General features: G+C 37.8%; 1 protein-coding gene across 2 annotated transcripts in view; it reads left to right on the forward strand.

Moving 5' to 3' along the window:
- The first annotated feature begins 9 nt into the window (after positions 1-9).
- PDCD6IP (programmed cell death 6 interacting protein) overlaps positions 10-17386 on the forward strand; it is a 30398-nt gene continuing 13021 nt past the window's right edge. The window contains exons 1-7 of one of the 2 annotated variants that reach the window (XM_021553328.2): positions 10-307; positions 6318-6372; positions 8082-8151; positions 11202-11329; positions 11899-12052; positions 15235-15335; positions 17007-17138. In XM_021553328.2, the coding sequence (XP_021409003.2) occupies positions 102-307; positions 6318-6372; positions 8082-8151; positions 11202-11329; positions 11899-12052; positions 15235-15335; positions 17007-17138 (846 nt within the window). In that variant the 5' untranslated portion in view covers positions 10-101. The remainder of the gene's footprint in view (positions 308-6317; positions 6373-8081; positions 8152-11201; positions 11330-11898; positions 12053-15234; positions 15336-17006; positions 17139-17386) is intronic. The other variant, XM_021553329.2, reaches the window with a different exon arrangement.

Consider the following 17386-nt stretch of genomic DNA (forward strand, 5'->3'; position numbering starts at 1 on the left):
GCGTGCGCGGCGCTCCCGGAAGCGCGGCGGCGGCGGACCGGGAAGGGGAGCCCGAGGCTGCGGCGGGGAGCGGCGGCGGCTCTGCCCTCCCGGCGTCGGCCATGACGAACTTCATCTCAGTGCAGCTGAAGAAGGCTACGGAGGTGGACCTGGCCAAGCCGCTGTGCAAGTTCATTCAGCAGAGCTACCCGGGCGCCGAGGCGCAGGCCGAGCACTGCCGCGCCGCCGAGGAGCTCAGCAGGCTCCGCAAGAGCGCGCTCGGCCGCCCGCTCGACAAGCACGAGAGCGCGCTGGAGACGCTCCTCAGGTAGGGGCCGCCAGCCCCATCATCTCCCCCGGCCCTGATTCCCCGCGGGGCCCCGGCGGCAGCTCCGGGCCCCGGGCGTGGCGGAGCCGGAGTCAGGTGTGGGCGGGCCCAGGTGTGGGCGGCCTTGCTGCCGGGAGGAAGCGGCCGGGGCTGCCGGGCCGGCTCCAGCGGCCTGTGGGATGCAGGCGCTCCGCTGTCCTGCAGCATCCCGGGGTCCCTGGCCCTCGCTGCGCCGCCTGGGTGTCGTGGGGTGTCGCATGATGGCAGCACAGGGACGGGGAGGCCTTGTCCCCATCAACATCCCCTTCCCAGTGTTTGTGTCGTGCCAGCAGCTCTTAGATGTAGGTAGAAATTGTAAAAACCAGCGAACGTTAAGGACTTGGAAGAAGGCTTAAAAATCATCTAGTCCCAACCCCGCGAACCCCCGCCATGGGCAGGGACACGTCCCCCTGGACTAGGTTGCTCAAGGCCTTCTATCCAGCTTGGTCTTGAACAATGTCAGGGTTGTGGATGCCCCAACCCTGGAGAAGTCCCTGTGCCAGTGCCTCACCCCTCTCACAGTAAGAAGTTTCTTTAAATGTAAATTTCCCCCTTTCCAATTTGTACCTATTGTTTTTGGTTGATAGAGGCTCATAGAGGGTTGGTGTTTCTTTCTCTTTAGTGTTACCTTTTGCTATTGCAGCTTTCTTTTCACTTCCTGTTCAGTTGTGTGTGGATTTGTTTTTGCATTTTGTTACCAGTGTGATTTCCTTTAGTTTTCTATGTTTAGCAGAAACAGTCTTAATGTATTTACAGAGTCACGTCCTTTCTTTTTTTCTGCTTAACACAGTTTGTTATCAGAAAGTTTAACGGAGTCTCTGTAGTGCTGGAGTTACTATAGGTTAGATGAGCAAAATATTAATCTGTGCCTTTTGCCTGCTGAAGTGCATAAAGCTTGCATTAGGACTAATAGCTCTATTGTCCTATCTCACTAAAACACTTAGGGATTGCACTGTTGAGGAGAAAGAGGAGGAGCTACTGGAGAGGGTCTAGGGGAGGACCACAAAGATGATAGGTCTCTGGAGTATCTCTCTTAGGAGGAGCTGGGCCTATTTAATCTGGAGAAGACTGGAAAGGATTGTATTAGTGCAGATAAATACCTCAGGGGCGAGTTTTAAGAGGATGGTGCAGGTCCCTTCACAGTGGTGCCCAGTGACAGGATGAGGAGCAATGGCTATAAGTTAAAACACAGAAAGTTGTACCTCAGCATGAGGAAGAAGTTGTTTAAGTTGAAGATGACAGAGCATGGTTGTCCAGGGAGGATGTGCAGTCTCCATTTCTGGAGACATTCAAAACCCACTTAACAAGTGCCTTGCCAAAAAGAAGGCGAATTTTGTGAAATAAGTTAATGATGATTGTCAACCCTTCACATGGCTATTTGGGATGTAAAAGCTCTGACTATGCTGATAGTGTTTTACAGTAGCTATGTAGTTCCCTGTTCTATTTCTGTCTACTGCTGTGTATGCTTTTGAAGGTACTTGTGTTTATGCCTTTGAAGGTCAGAGAAATTGTGAGCATCTGTGAACTGGAAGAGGGACTTTGCTAGCCAAATTGAAAAGCATACTATTATGTTCCCTTGAATGCTGGAATTGAGCTTCCTTTTCTGAAGGTGCCAGTCAGGTTTGTTGTTAGTCTCTATCTGAAATCCCTGTTTGGCCCAGCCACATTGTGCAACTTCACCCTAACACTTTCTCTGCATCACAAAAAGAAGGCAGCCCACTTTTCAATTCTGATCCTTACATCTGTTCTGGAAGGCAGAATGTATGCATGGCATTCTGAGCAATTTGAATGAGTTCAGTGGAGGGTCAGATGTGATATCAGAGATATCAGATTATATCAGATATGATATCAGAGATATCAGAGATGGTGCAAAAATAAATAAAAGTAGTGTTTCAAAAAGCCAAGAGGCTGAGCAGGGCCTCCCTCTTATACAGCCAGCGGATTATCCCTAGTATGCAACTTCACCTGAGATTTTCCCTCTGAATAATCAAGGGAAACCACTTAAAATTGCATAATTGCCAGCTTTGAGTTAATTCCATGTGCAGTAATCTGTTCTGTCTGCTGATGATCAGTTATCAGCAGATGAATTTAGCTGACCCAGATGCTGTTGAAGTAGACTGAAGCTATTGAATGTAGCTCTGAACTGATGTAAGCACGAAATTATATCCCTCCCGTGAAGTTCCTCTCTTAAAACATTTGCATTTTTAATTGTATTGCTTGGGGATATTTGTTTCTTTTAAATTGGAAGTGAGATAAGATGAAGTCTGAATTAACTGTAAGTTAATAAGAGAAGATAAAACAATCAGATGTATGTTTTCACTTATTTCTAACAAGTTATGAATGTTTGGTCCATGTCTGACCATTTATATTTGTTACAGTTGCTAGAAAATTATTTTGCTCTTATTCTGTAAGAGTATTCTGACATGCATTCTCTTAATTATTCTGTAAGGCACAGTTATTTTAAACTGTCTGCACATCCAGAAGTTTGAAGCTGAGATACACAAGTGCCTAAATGACTCGTGTTTCCTCTGAAAATCTCCTTACCTCTCCAACTTAGAGTGTTTTCCTGTATTTAAGAGCAATATTCCGTCTTAATGTTTCATTTCATTGAAGTTGGAGTTTAAAACTTTGTTGATGAAGTAAGATTAGAGGAACTAATTAGAACGTGGCTACTACTACATAGTTTTACTTCCTTGTGGCTTTTTATAGACCGTAATACCTAGTAGAGCATTGTAGACCATTTAACTGTTAAGAAATGAGGGCTTAGTCTTCTGCCAACTAATCTAGGATTTATCCATGTTTTTGTAATTTCTAGAAGCCTTATTTTGATGAATAGTTACTGCAGTCTCCTTTTTTGTGTTTTATGGAAGAAATTAACAGCCACATTTCCTAGACAAGCATTGACCAATAAAGTTTGAAAGCGTGTGGTGTGCTGCTGTTCAGCTGCTGATTGCAAATGCTTCTCTTGGTGAAGCATTTGAGAATAGACCATGCATGCCCCTTTTCACTGGGTAACTGGGAAAGACCTCAGCCTGCTTCCAAGCTTTCTTTGTTTTGTGAGAATCTGAGTGCTCTGAAGGTGATGTAGGTGAGCTTGGTACAGATGTTTCCGCTTAAATTCTGTCATAGCAGATTTGATTTAGTGGTGTTTTGCCTTTTTTCATTTCTGAGTATAATTATAGCTTCAAGGGATTCCTTGCTTCCTCCAGTATTAAAGATAGTCTGGATTTGATTTCCTTTTTCTGGAGACAAGGAATACTGGTGCAAGTTTAATTTTGCTAGCAACTCCTGCAGTTGTTTTAAAAAAAGAAAGTCAGGGAAAAGAAGGGGGGTGGGAGGAGTGCATGGTTTTATTTTGAATATTCAAATTCCCTTAGGACTGAAAGTTGCAGTTTTGCTTTACAGCTGTGAGTTCAGGACTCTGGTTCTTATCTTAAGAGCAAAGACAGGTCTTTCTGATGTTCTTTTGAAGGAGATTTTTCTTTCTGATTCTTTGGAGGAGGCACAGTATTTGAGTTTAATGCAGCACATATATTTTAGTTAAATTCTAATTTAAACCTTGACTTCATACTCATTTGATGGCTGTTTTCTACTAGCTTTAGGAGTGTATAATGCCAGTTTTGATGAGAGATTGCTGTATTTTGAGCACTAGATCTGTGTTGCTGACATGTGCCTCTCCTTTCTCTGCTGCAGTTGTTCCTCACTGGCACAGCCAAACATGAAACTTCTGTGTTGTGCTCTGTATCTGTATCTGGATAGTTTAAATTACTGTAAATTTAGTTTTAAATTACACATTTATATTTAGTGTCATCTTTTGTATGTAATTGGCTTGTGCATCCATTGTGGCTTCTTTTCCCTCTGTAGTTACTTTGTTTTTTTACTGATGGTTTTGCGCTGTTCTGTGGTTAACATCTTCATTTACCATTTTTATACATTTAGTTTTATGCATACTGTTATATTTATACCCTTAATATTTATAAAACTAAAAAACTTTACGTGCTTATGTTCTGGGATGTTTTTTTTTTTTGTCTGCAGAGTTTTAAAGAGCTCTTAAATTTTGAGTAGATTTTCAAGTTCTCTAATAAGAAGGAATAACATCACATGCTTAAAATAGTAAAGAAAACAGTGACATAAATTCTGAACTTGTTTAAAACCAACCAAACAAAAAGCCCTTTTTAGGAGGAGTATGCACCTCTCTGGCTTATTTTGTCTGTGGTTATGTTGACACAAAGAATGGTCTGTCTGCAGGGAGCCAAGGCTTGGGCACACCCAGCTTCACAAGGACGTTTGACAAGCTTTGCTCCTTTACTCCATCCTCATGGCAGATGAGGACAGCGTAATCGTGGAATGTGAGAAGACAGCTTGGTTTTAGCGGTGGCTTTTGGTTAACAAATTGAATTGAGTCTAGAGAAGACAGCATGCAAAGTCTCCTTTTCCTTGTGATACTGTGTTAAGTGTGTTGAGACCAGACTAAGACAATGGAGGAAGTATATTTAAATACACAGGTTGCAGTAATCTTCAGGATTACTAGTTATTATTTTTAACTATACCTTTCACAAAGTTGGTAAGTTGTTTAATCTTGATAAAATTGCTATCGCAGTAAATATTTGCGTATTTTTTTTTTTTTAGCCTTACAAGCAGTTTCTTTCAGTTCAGTTATTGGTGGAAGTCCTGTTGCTGTTGCAGATTATTGTAGCTTTTGACATATTGGTATATGTGTCTTGGTATATTGTGTCTTAAATTGCAGTGTCTTAAATTGCAGTGGCTCATTTGAAGTCAGAAACCTGTAGTCTGATATACTTTGGCAAATACAATTAATTGAAGAATACACTATCACTGTTTTTACTGTATATGAATTTTGAAAATTTTTCTTGAGTTTTTAAACAAACGTTTATTGCCTGTACAACACAGGTCTTGTACATGCATCTCATGGCTGTATCTGTTGTGATCAGTATTTAATAGTGAAAGGAGCTGGGAACAACGTTAGTCCTGTTTCACAGACTGTGGGAACCATTACTGCAAGGTGTTTTGTATATTGGGAATATAATTTTTTTATAAAACAATTTGACCAATATATTGTTGAGCATATAGCTGTATGGCCATGCTGCAGGAAGAGTATAGGAAATAAGCTTCACATGTTATGTATTCTTAGCAACTTAAGGGTTTCATGTTCTGCATTCAGCCTGTCATGTTTAACAAATGGTACAGGTGTAGGGCACCAGTCAGGAAAACTTGGAATTCCTTACTGTAGCCTGGGTAGATTGTGTGAGGGACTGTGCTATACTTAGTATATTATCTTTCTGGTATCCTTTCCTAAGCATCTTCCACTGTGACTAGACAAAATACTGGCACGGAGAAACTGTGGGTTTAATTCACTGTGACTACGAGAATATATTCCAATGAAAATTAAGTTTACAACTGAAGAATTTTATCAATGATTGGTCTCTCCAGCTGGTACTGGCAGAGGCAAATGGCATTTAGTTCAAATACATTGAAATTGGGTTATAATGGTAAGATAAGGAGAGTACAGTGTTGCATGTTAATATTATGTTAAATGCTATACTTAATTTACTTTTGCAGCATGACTTAATGTACTTGTTCTCTGCCTGTATGTATATACGGGGATTCCTTTGCATGATACTATTTTCTAATCTACCATCCATCAGGTAGTGATATCTGGATGAGTTTTGTCTGTGATACTGTTTCACTTCTGACTGAGACAGGGCTCCCATGTTATCTGTGAAAAACTACCTCCTGCTGAACTTGTTCCTCTGCTGAAAAAAATACGTTTAGACAGAAATTGTCCATCCTGCAAATCCTCCATTTCTACAAATGAGCTTAACTTACTTGTGTGTAGGATTTTTGTGCCCTTCTCCCTATCTTATATACCAATTTAAAAACCAAAAATATTAGTTTCATTTATCTAATAGCTGTGTGTTCCTTTTTTTTTTTTTTTTTTTTTTTCATTTAGATACTATGATCAGCTGTGTTCAATTGAACCAAAGTTTCCATTCTCTGAAAATCAGGTAAGAAGACTACCAAACCAGTTACTGAATTATGGCACCTATGATGTGTGACTCCCAAGCCTGTACCTAATCCTCTAATGAGTATTTTTATTGAACAAGACAGCTAATCTCTCTGAGCCTTATTTTCCTAATCTCTGTTTATTTTCTAGTCAATGCTCACATACAGTCTATGCTGAAACTTCACCTCTAGTGGCCATAATTGCCTTTGTTTTGCAGATAGAGAAACATTTTGGCTTTGGCTAGGCGATCCCTGTGGTCTAGGGTAGAAAGGGTTGGGCTCTTCAAGTCTCTGCTTTCCAAGAAGTCTATTTCATGCTATGTTCTAAAGGATTTTAAATTTGTATTTTCTGTGGGAAAACTTATAGAAGTAGATGGAATATGATCTTTGTATTTTGAAGCAGGAGAGATGTTTCCTTCACAACAGAATAATCCATTTAAGAGCTTATCACTGATTCCTGCTTCTACATGACATAGTTTTTATATAGGTATGGTGTTCATTAGAGTTTGGGGTTTTTTTCTTGACATATTTCTTTAGAATCATGTCTCTAGAGAGAAATTCAGCTGAACTTCTCCCTACTGAAGGCTTCTTCAGGTGGAAACTGGAAAAGATCTGTATTTTATTGGAGAAAGGTATAGGTTTTCCTTCAGTGTGTTTACAAATATAACAGAAATTGTATTTCTTTATCAAAGCAACAAAGCATACATAAATGGTAATATTATGATTAAAAGGAGAAATTTCTTTCAGTCTTACAGGTTATAAGTAATGTTAACATACTTCTAACTTTGACGTGAGTTTTGCATGTAGCTACATTTGATTGCATATTAGTTTTCAGTGAGCAAATCCTTTGCTATGGTAATCTACAAACCTTGAGACAAGGAAAACTGGAAAACTTGGACAGCAATATCTGCATGTCTGTAAACTGTTCCACCTAAAGGGAGAAGTAGTCAGTGGAAGCAGCAATGCAGCAATCCTGCACTAGCACTACTGCTAGAGAAAAATACACCATCTAGTAGTACTGTTGCCCTTTCTGAAGAGATTTTTCCCAAGCACTTTGAACTGAGGAAGTTTGCTATCTTTTCTGGTTTGATACCAGTTTCCTACAATTACTTGAATAAGGAATTGAATTGTGGAATGTGAAAGCAGATTCAATGAAATATTTGCATTGCTCTGAAGTATATGCTGGAAGTATAAATAAAACACACTGTTTCTACTTCCATTCTCTTTCCTGAGGGCATTTCCTGATAATGCCGCTATTGAATTCACTCATAATAATGAGTGGATTTTGGTATTGCACAACAGATCCAAATACATGGGTAATTTGGCACACTGAAAACTGCCTGGTGGGGTGATTTCCTTAAACTGTGATTATATGGACCCATCAGACTTATGGGGAGAGGAGTATCTTGTTCATAAACAAATTTATTTGTTGCTCAGAATATGAACAGAGCTGAAAAATGATTCTGACAATTTCTGTTTTGTTTACTTTAAATGTTTTGAGCAAATTAACAGGAAGGGAAAAATGTAGCATAATTTTGTTTTGAATAATTCTTGTTGATTTCCTGAAACTTCCTGAATGTTTGTATTGTTCCAAGAAGTAAATAAAAGGTTTTATGCAATTAGAATATAAGGGCTAAATACATAGATTTGGGGTATTTGAAGATTATATTTGATTTTAGAGGTAAAGATCTTTGTTTTTCACCACTTTCAGGTTTGTGTAACATTTACGTGGAAAGATGCTTTTGATAAAGGATCACTTTTTGGAGGATCTGCCAAGTTGGGTATGTGAATGTACCAAAAAAACAAGTATTAATAATACTATACTTTGAGAATATTTTTATGTAGTCAAATGAATGTCTTTCTAGCATTCTCAATGTAGCTTTCAAATAAATTGAACTGTATTGGTAACAGATTAATCACTTCAAGATTGCTAATGAACAAATAAGCACCATGCAAAGAATTTTTACAAAATTGAGATTTTATATTACATTTCCAGAGGCACAAATAGATGTGGAGTCTGATAGTAGTTGTACTATCCGTTTCTCAGATGTTTTCTGGGAACAACTCCAGTTGCTCATGTTAACATTAAGATTCAGTAGATTTTGGGTAATGCAGCTCTTCCTGTTCTAAATGAGTAAGGTGAAAGTGCTTATGAGTGAGTGAGTCCGCTCCAGAAAGGGAGTGATGGAAACTGGCTTCAGTAACCTAGTCTTGATACCACATTTTCAGGAGAGTAGTATTACTTGCCTGTGCTCCAAAATTACTCTTCTATCACTTCTTTTTGAAATATTTTCATACAGATTTAAACACTTGGAAAGAAAAAAATTGTATTTTTTCCCATGAATATAATGAGTTTGAGTCTGGTCTGTTTAGTCATAGAAGGATAATTCTGCACACAAATTCAGGGTCATGAAATGGATCTGGAACACTTGCCAATAGAGAAGTAAGACTAAATCCTTTGAATAAGTGAGGAGCAGTTCAGTTGTGTGTCATCATTCTTTAGTATTTCTGTTTATACCTAAGTGTTCGTCATGTTCAGCATTGCAAGATGACCATTGCAATTTTGAAGTTCCAAAGCCTGAAAAAGATGCTTGAACTTCACTCTGGTTTTATTTTTATTAAAGTTTTTGCCTGCTTTATACAGCTTTCTTTTAGCAACTACTGGAAGTCTTTACAGTTTTCTATGTTCTGAATACACATGCTAACAGTTGTGCTCGTGTGAACTATTTCTGTAACAATATACCTATGCTTAATCTGGTGATCCTTGCTTTCTGTTCCAACTATTCTAAGAAGTCCTGGATAATTGGAAGCCTTCCTGAAAATGCTTTGGTTCTTTTTCGCAGGATTTGGCATGTTCCGTCTTCTTTGGGCCTAACATTTAATGAGGATTGAGTCTGTTCCTTTGTAAAGTTTAGAATGTTTAGTATGATGTAAAGGTAGTCTGTGAATCACTAGAGACCTGTAATATTGTGAGAAAAAAATCAGTAACCATAACAATGATGATTACCGTAGTAATTTGAATAAATGTTATGTTATTGCAGCTTGAGGAAGCTTGCTTGTCTGCAGGTAAATTATATACTAGTCTAAATAATCTGGCCAGAGATTTATGAAGCATTCTATGTCAAATATCAAAGAAGTTTTTAACCGAGATGTTAATAATGCTCAGTTAACAATCAATGGGATAAGGGTAATTTTGAAACTTTAAAGCAGATCTTGGTGGAAAGAAATTAACAAAACGAGATTGGAATTGGTGGTGAGGTTTCTCAGTGTAAAGCAAAGCTATCAGTAATTAAAGAAGCATACTTTCTCTTGACTTCTTAGAGGAGTTTCCAGATAGAAGTTCAGTGTAAAACTCGTAAGATGTCTGTGGCAACTAGATGAAGGGATGCATCTTGACAGTTCTGGCTCTTGCTGTGGTGCTGAACTGTTTGCTTCCTACCTTCCCCTGGATCCCAAGTCTGTATCACAGTGGTAGCTGACAGATACTGTGACTGCTTGAAAAGTGACTGAGTTCACAGCATAACACGTAATCTGAAATACATTGACGATAAGTTAATAGGTAGTGCTGTAAACAGATGAGGAAAATTTGCATTGCTATAGTAAATCACACTTGAGGTGTGGTCCAGAGTATAAAGTAATTCTGCACTTCAGAAACTTTCAAACCATATTTTCTGTCCGGAGTTTTAGTGTTTTCCAAGTCTAAACAACTTTTGTCTGCGTTCAAGACCTTATTATTGGAAAAATTCTGGAAAATAAACTTGAAGAAGGGAGATTATCTAGGTAAAATAGTGACTGACAGTGTAACTCATTTGGAAACAAGTGGGAAAAACGCCATGTCAGATTTAGGTTTGCTTGCTTGTTGAAAACTTGGTGCAGATTAGTGAGCACTAATAGAAGCTTCAGAGGTGTGTTAGATAAATATGTAGCTGTTTAAGGAGGCTGGATGTCAGCGAAGTGAAACAAATGTACATCTTGAGTACCTTCATGTTTTAAGGATAACTGTACCTGGGTTTATGAAATTGAAAATTCACTAGTTGTCACTCCTGTATTCTCCAAGAGGACTGTCTAGGTACTTTTTGACACTGATAGGTAATAATATCTACAGTATATGTTTCTTTTCAAGCACTTGTGTAGGACAGCTAACTTTTGAAAGCAATTAATATTCAAAATGGTTCCTGTTCAGGTGTTTCTAGTTCTAGAAGTGTGGGCTCCATCCTCTGGGCCTATGAAGTACTGCAGGAGTCACTTCTGGGCAGTCTATACTGCTGCCTAGTGAGATCAAGCTTTAACTAAGTAAATCCTGAACTGTTTCAGAACATCTATAAAGAAGACATTTTTCAGCTTTTTCAGCCTGAAACAGTAGCTTTAAAAGTGAAAAATGCCCTGCATTTCAATAGATAGAAAATAGAACATGTGAATGTCTTCGTAATTGGTCAGTTATTGCAAAGGGATTAATGTGTGGAAGTTCATATTTCAGATGACCACTCAGTAATGCTTTAAGAACCAAAAAGCTGCACTCTAAGTTAGAAAGACTTTGAAATTATTTTGTATATGTTTTCATGCTGCTGCTTTAATGCTTTGTGTTGCTTTCTGTAGCTTTCTGTAGTTGCTCACATGGAAACATTTTGTGGTAGTACTAAATTAGACTTTGTAAAACCTTCAGATTGAAGATGACTTCAGCTAGAAAAGTTCAGTAAGATTGGGATTTTGTTTTTGCTTGAAACTGTTGGTACCTTTACTGATAATACTTGTGTTGGCCTTATCTGTAGGATGCTAGAGAACTGAAGTTTATTTTCTTAACAGTTTGGCTAACTGTCTGTCTTGCCTGCAGCTCTGGCAAGTTTGGGATATGAGAAGACCTGTGTTTTGTTCAACTGTGGAGCATTGGCAAGCCAAATAGCAGCAGAACAGAATCTGGATAATGATGAAGGACTAAAAGCTGCAGCTAAGCACTATCAGGTACAGAGGCTCCCTGCTTCTGCTTATGAATTCGGAATTTGTATTGTTAAAACATCCAGCAAGTTTCTCTCAACCTTAAAACTATATACATATGTAAAATATATATATGTACATATTTTCCTGCTCTTAATTGCAAATATGGATTGGCTGTGTACCTGGTCTTGTGTCATATTTGTTTATCAGATTTGGAGGACATAATGCTTTACAGTTCTCTACTCTTTCCTTCAAGTGGGTTGGTAACTAAACCTTCAGCTTAAGATTTAATAGTTTTAGCTAGTATACATTTTAGTTTTCACAAAAGTAATAATCTTTTATGTCTTTCTGGAATGCATTAAAATCTTAGGCTGTTAGGTGTAACCAATATGCCATTATTTATAGTCTGTCATGATAAGGGTCTCATTGTAAGTGGCTACAAGAGGTCACAAGGAGTTGTTTTTAGTGGCTAAACAATAAATGGGAGACCATACACCAAAGAAACTTTAAAAAAAAAATTTATATGTATTATATTTGTTGATGAGAAAATGTATACAGAAAGAATGGATGATAATATATTATTTTGTTCTACTTAGTTTGCTAGTGGTGCTTTTCAACACATTAAAGACACAGTTTTGTCAGCCTTGAATCGAGAACCTACAGTGGACATCTCTCCAGACACAGTTGGGACTCTCAGTCTTATTATGCTGGCTCAAGCCCAAGAAGTCTTTTTTTTGAAAGCAACAAGAGGTATATTTTAGTTTTTGGCTTGTATATTTAAGTGCATGTTACAACTTCCCCAGAAACATAGAAGTGTTTTAAGTTTCTAAGAGCTTGTCAAGGTGTTTCAGAGGTTTTTATATTTGCCTTTTCTGATCCTCCCTATGCTCCTTGCAGGTCACTAAACACAAAATACAGATGTACCTTAAGAATTTGTCTAAAGTTCACCTGACAGTGCAGCTCTCCTACCTGCTTTTTTATGTCCAAAACCATTAGTCTTCATCTTTACAAATAATATTACTGAAATATATTTTTTCCTTTCCCCCCTTGAACATAAGAGACCCTCTGAAATAACTGAGAGTACTAAAAATGATGCATAAGGGTTTTTGCAAGTACTCCCCTACTCCTCTGTCTAGGGAGTGATTTCACGAGAATTTAGAAAGAAATGACTGTGGTAGAAACAAAGGACATTTTATAAGAGTTGAAGGGAAACAAATTCTGTTTGTTGCTCCTGCTTTTAACAGAGAAACTCTGTTAAAAGATCCTTTTGATCTTGGAAAGGGAAATTCTGCAGGTAGAACAAAAACTTATTTCCCTGGGTGTTAAGGGTTGATACACATTCAAAGTCTAGCTATCGTAATACAACTGTTAGAGAATTTAGGCTTCAAAAAAATTTTCCATGGAATGGTTCTATCTTTGATACAAAATTTCTTACTCCTCTTCTCTCTTTGTTCAGAAAAAGTTGTTCATCTAGAAGTTACAGATTCTTAAAAGTAGAACTGAGGACATAGAGGTTAAATGTGATTGCTCACAAATTGCTCTCTCTCCTGACATAATTTGGAATACTTTGAAGGAAGACGTGGGTTTTATCTGAACTGTGATGTTTCTTGTCTTCATAGGGAAGATACCTGAAAACTATTGTAGCCTTTTTGCCTTTAAGAGAATCTCAATGAGAAACTGTCATCCTTCAGCCAGCTGATAAATTATCTTTGTTCTTTATCATGCTGGCAATAGTATTTTAGTCTCTAGCTGTTCAGACATTGCTTTGAAATAAATTTGTACAATAAATGCCCAAAATGTTTCCTTCAGGTGGAGCAGATGCTTCCCTCATTTTGTGTGACAAATAGATTGTTAGCATCTCAATTTCTTCTTTTCCAAAACATGAAAAAGACAAAACAAGGCTAATCCAAACCCCAGGTGTGCACAGTGACTTGAAGATTTTTGTGATTTGTGATTTTGTCCTAAGAACACAAGTCTGACAATATTTTAAAGATCATAAGGTTAATAATCATCTGATTATGAAGGCTGTAGATTTTGCTGGATTTAGGTTTTTTCTCTGGGGGGAAAGACATTTTGTGAAGAATCATGTTTAACATTATTAACTTCAAAAACCTATTTTTCAGGCGCAAATCCTTCAAAGTTAGATCTCAAAACAGAAATTAAGCTTCTTGCTGCATTGACTGTTTACCTTACTTGGAATTTTCTGGGCTTTGTGTCATGTGAGATAATCCATTTATCAGCTCACCAGCTACAGTGGTATTTCTGATAGAACTGAGTTTATTTAGAAGTTGAAAAAGCAGAAGTGTTTGGCAAAAGCCAAATTGGTCAGTCATAATTAACTTGATTACATAACTACAGACCAGTTATTTTAATTTCTGAGCCTTTCCTAATGTTTTCTTTAAGTGTCTTTAAGTCTGAACATGCTTGCTGTTCTGAATCAAGGCTTACATTTGTAGCTGCAATATTTTAAAGATAGCTGGGTAAACACTAAAGCTGCTGATGGTGAAAGCTATGTTCTGAGTTGTCTGCATGGACAAATGAGCTCCTGTAACATTTTTTTTTGTTAATGGAAATGTAATTAATATGCCAGTATTTTTTCCTTTCTTAATGGTCCAACTATAGGACCATTATATAGGGAAGTGGAACTTCTGGACATTTGGTGGGGCTAGAAAGAAAAGTTATGTAGGTTTTTTGTGTGGTTTGGTTTTATTAAATATGTACTGCACCAGACAGGAACATTCTAGCAAAGAAGAAAGGTGCTATATTTCATAAGCTACTTTCTCCCAGTTTGTCTTCTAAATCCTGTTCCACAGTGAAAAGATCTTCCTGGCATACCTTAAACATGTTTGCCTCATAGAAGCTGAATATAGTATATCACAGCTCATGTCTGAAATGTTGTAGATAGATGTGTGAATATGCTGGTATGAGGAGACCACTTGGGAATTCTTTTGATTGAATTTTGGCAGATAAACATACTCTGCAGAATTCCTAATCTCCCCATAGTCAACAGTCATGCTTATCAGTATGTAACTACCTAAGGGTCACTGGAGTCAGGGGATGCTGGTTTCTAAGGATAGGTATTTAGAGTGGCAGCCAGTGTTTGTATTGATTGCCTGCCTTCTCTTGGAAGGCTGAATTGGCATTGTAGGGTGGAGGTTATCTTTATCTCCTTTATAAAAGAAGATAACCTCCAGCCTGCATTACCAGTAGTGCATATCTCTTTTATAAAGGGAGAGTTGCAGAATGTTCCCATTCTAGCAGTTTTGGCTTTAGGAGCAGGATGAGGATGTGAGGCAGGGGATGCCACTACAGATAGGCACATGTACTGATAGGAAGTAGTGGATATGACTTTAGGAGCTGTGGTTATTTATGTCTAGGAGTGGTTTTTCTGTATTTGCTGTAAGCTGACAGTGGTGTAGACTGCAATGGAAATGACCAGTCCCTTCTCCTCTATTGCAGTTTTTCAGAACTGGAACTAGGTTAGGAGCAGATCTTGCTGAAAAATAAAACGTATTTTGCTAACTAGATTTCAGCTAAATTCTTCGACTGTGCCTGCACAAGTGTTTGTGCTGGCACAAGGAAGGGCTGGGAGCAAGCTGCCAGAGTTATGAGTGGGACTGTTGTGGCTTTTATTGGCAGCTTGCCATTGGTTTGAGGTAAAGCATCACTCTTAATCCTGCATAATGCTTGCAGCTGCCAAAAGATTTCTTGTACAACTGACTGAACCTTTGGTTTCATAATTGAAGTAGAAATTCTGGAAGCTGCTGCTGGATGTCAAGAGGGAAGAATGGGATCCCACCTTTGAGATGTAAAGTAAAGCTGTACACTTAAAATGCAGTTATTGCTGTTTGAAGATGAAACAATCACCTATTCAGTTGTAAAAATTGATGATTTTCTTAATTGTTCGTTATTTTTTCTCCTTCTCCCTACAGATAAAATGAAAGACGGTATCATAGCTAAACTAGCAAATCAAGCTGCAGATTACTATGGTGATGCTTACAAACAGTGTCAGTATAAAGATACTTTGCCTAAGGTTAGTAACCCATGGAAATAATGTGGGATATGTTGTTATTGTGAAAAACTGTTATTGTTTACGATGTACTTAATAAAAGACACAATATATATTCCCAAGTTGACATATTGCTGCTTTTAAGGGAAATGAACCTATAATTTGAAAAACAGTGAAGAATTAAGAGGGCAAAAGTGTGGGATTTTTTTTTTAATAAGTAAGATCTTACTACATGATCTTAGTAGCATTTATTTGTAATGGATTTCATTAAAGTGAAGTTGAAGTGGTTATGGTGTTATTTAGGCATGCATTCTTAGAACTTAATGCCTTACTAAATCTGTTTTCAAACTAACACTTTCTATTTGGGCTTAATTGGCTTCTTAGTCTTAGTGTGAAATTTGCTCTCATGTTGAGTACAGCATGAATACAGAGGTACTGTTCACTCACCTATTAGTTAAAAACATGACTGGAAATTGGCATGTGTCTTCTGCCTGCCTTCTCTTGCACTACCCCAAAGCAATCTTGATACTTTTAAAATATCACAATTTAATCTTGACTGGTGATTTGAAAGCTGTTGGTTTTGGAAGAGATGGAAAGATCTTTCTTAAGTTCCTTGAATGTTTCTCACATAGGTGTTACGTTGTTCATGATGATTTTTGACAGGCAGTGAGCTATAATAAAGCCATTGCTTTATCTTTTGTTGTTTTGTACCTTTCTAAGCTGTAGATCTGCTTCTTGTTCCAGTTGCAAAGTAACCTGTCAAGTGAGATTATTTGAAAGAACATAAGGTTAACATAAGGTTAACACCAGCTCTGAGAACAGTTACATGTTTAAGAGTGTGACATGAAGGTTGATTGGATGCGTCGGACTCCAGTTGCAAGGCCTTCCAGACAGCTTTGTCTTCCAAATTTACTCTTTTAAAAAATGTTAATTTTGCATCTCTGGGGGAACAGCAAATTTGCAGAAATGTGAAGAAGCAGGTCTTTGTATACTGAGGTCGTTAAAACATTACTCTGGTTTTTCAGTGCTCCTTGATTTAAGAAATAAAACAGTAAGGCCAAATCCTTGATCTAAGACCATGTCTGTACTGTACGCTGCAGTGTAATATTTTCTTCATGTCTTGATTGGTACTCCTGCAAAGATAAGTGCACTTATATGAAGTCTGAAAATGACTTTTAAGTTGCTTTCCATGTCAATAGTCACTGGTCTTCTTTATTTGTTCTTTCATAATTGTAGTTGCTTTCTTAATAGGCCTGCTGCTGTTTTAAGTGTAATTAGTTTGTTTAATTAAAAACCAATCAAACAAAAAAAGCCCTAGAAGACCTATCTTTCCACTCACCTCCATTTCTTAAAAACACTGTCTTGGCTTTGTCTGGGGGTATTTGGGTGTGTTCTTGCAACTGTCCTTTCTACTACATGCATGCATTTCTTACCTTTGAAGTAAATGTTGTGACTTCATGGCTTGGATTTAAATCATAGTTCATTTAAAATAATGAACACCAAGAATTTTGCAACAGCACATTAAAAAAATATTAAATCCATGCAAAGCCACATGATATCTGACATTTACCTCTAATGTTTTAACCTATCTAAACCATTAATTGGGTGATTCTAATTTCCTTTTCTTCTTCCTTTTTCTTCCTGCATCCCGTGTTGTCTGTGGTGGTTATTGTGGTTGGACTTTCCCCTGGTCAGTATTTTTATTTCCAGGAGGTGTTTCCTGTTCTGGCTGCAAAGCACTGCATTATGCAGGCCAATGCAGAATATCATCAATCTATCCTGGCAAAACAACAGAAGAAATTTGGTGAAGAAATTGGGAGGTTACAGGTGAGTAACTTTCTTCTCTGAAAAATATAGAAAAACTTAAAATCCTGGAAAGCTGGGCTGGAGTTCTAAAATCCAAATAACTTAAGAATGAAATGTATTCGGAAATTGTTCAGGATTCTTATCACATGAATTGAATTATTATCAGCTGCAAAGATGAAAGGCACCTCTCTAACTTTTGTAAAGAAGTGCTTTAGTGATTTTTGAGCAATTTGATACTGCTTGACATGCTAAATCTTTGTGTTTGCATA

The sequence above is a fragment of the Lonchura striata genome, chromosome 1, assembly GCF_046129695.1.
Source record: "Lonchura striata isolate bLonStr1 chromosome 1, bLonStr1.mat, whole genome shotgun sequence".
Taxonomy (NCBI): domain Eukaryota; kingdom Metazoa; phylum Chordata; class Aves; order Passeriformes; family Estrildidae; genus Lonchura; species Lonchura striata.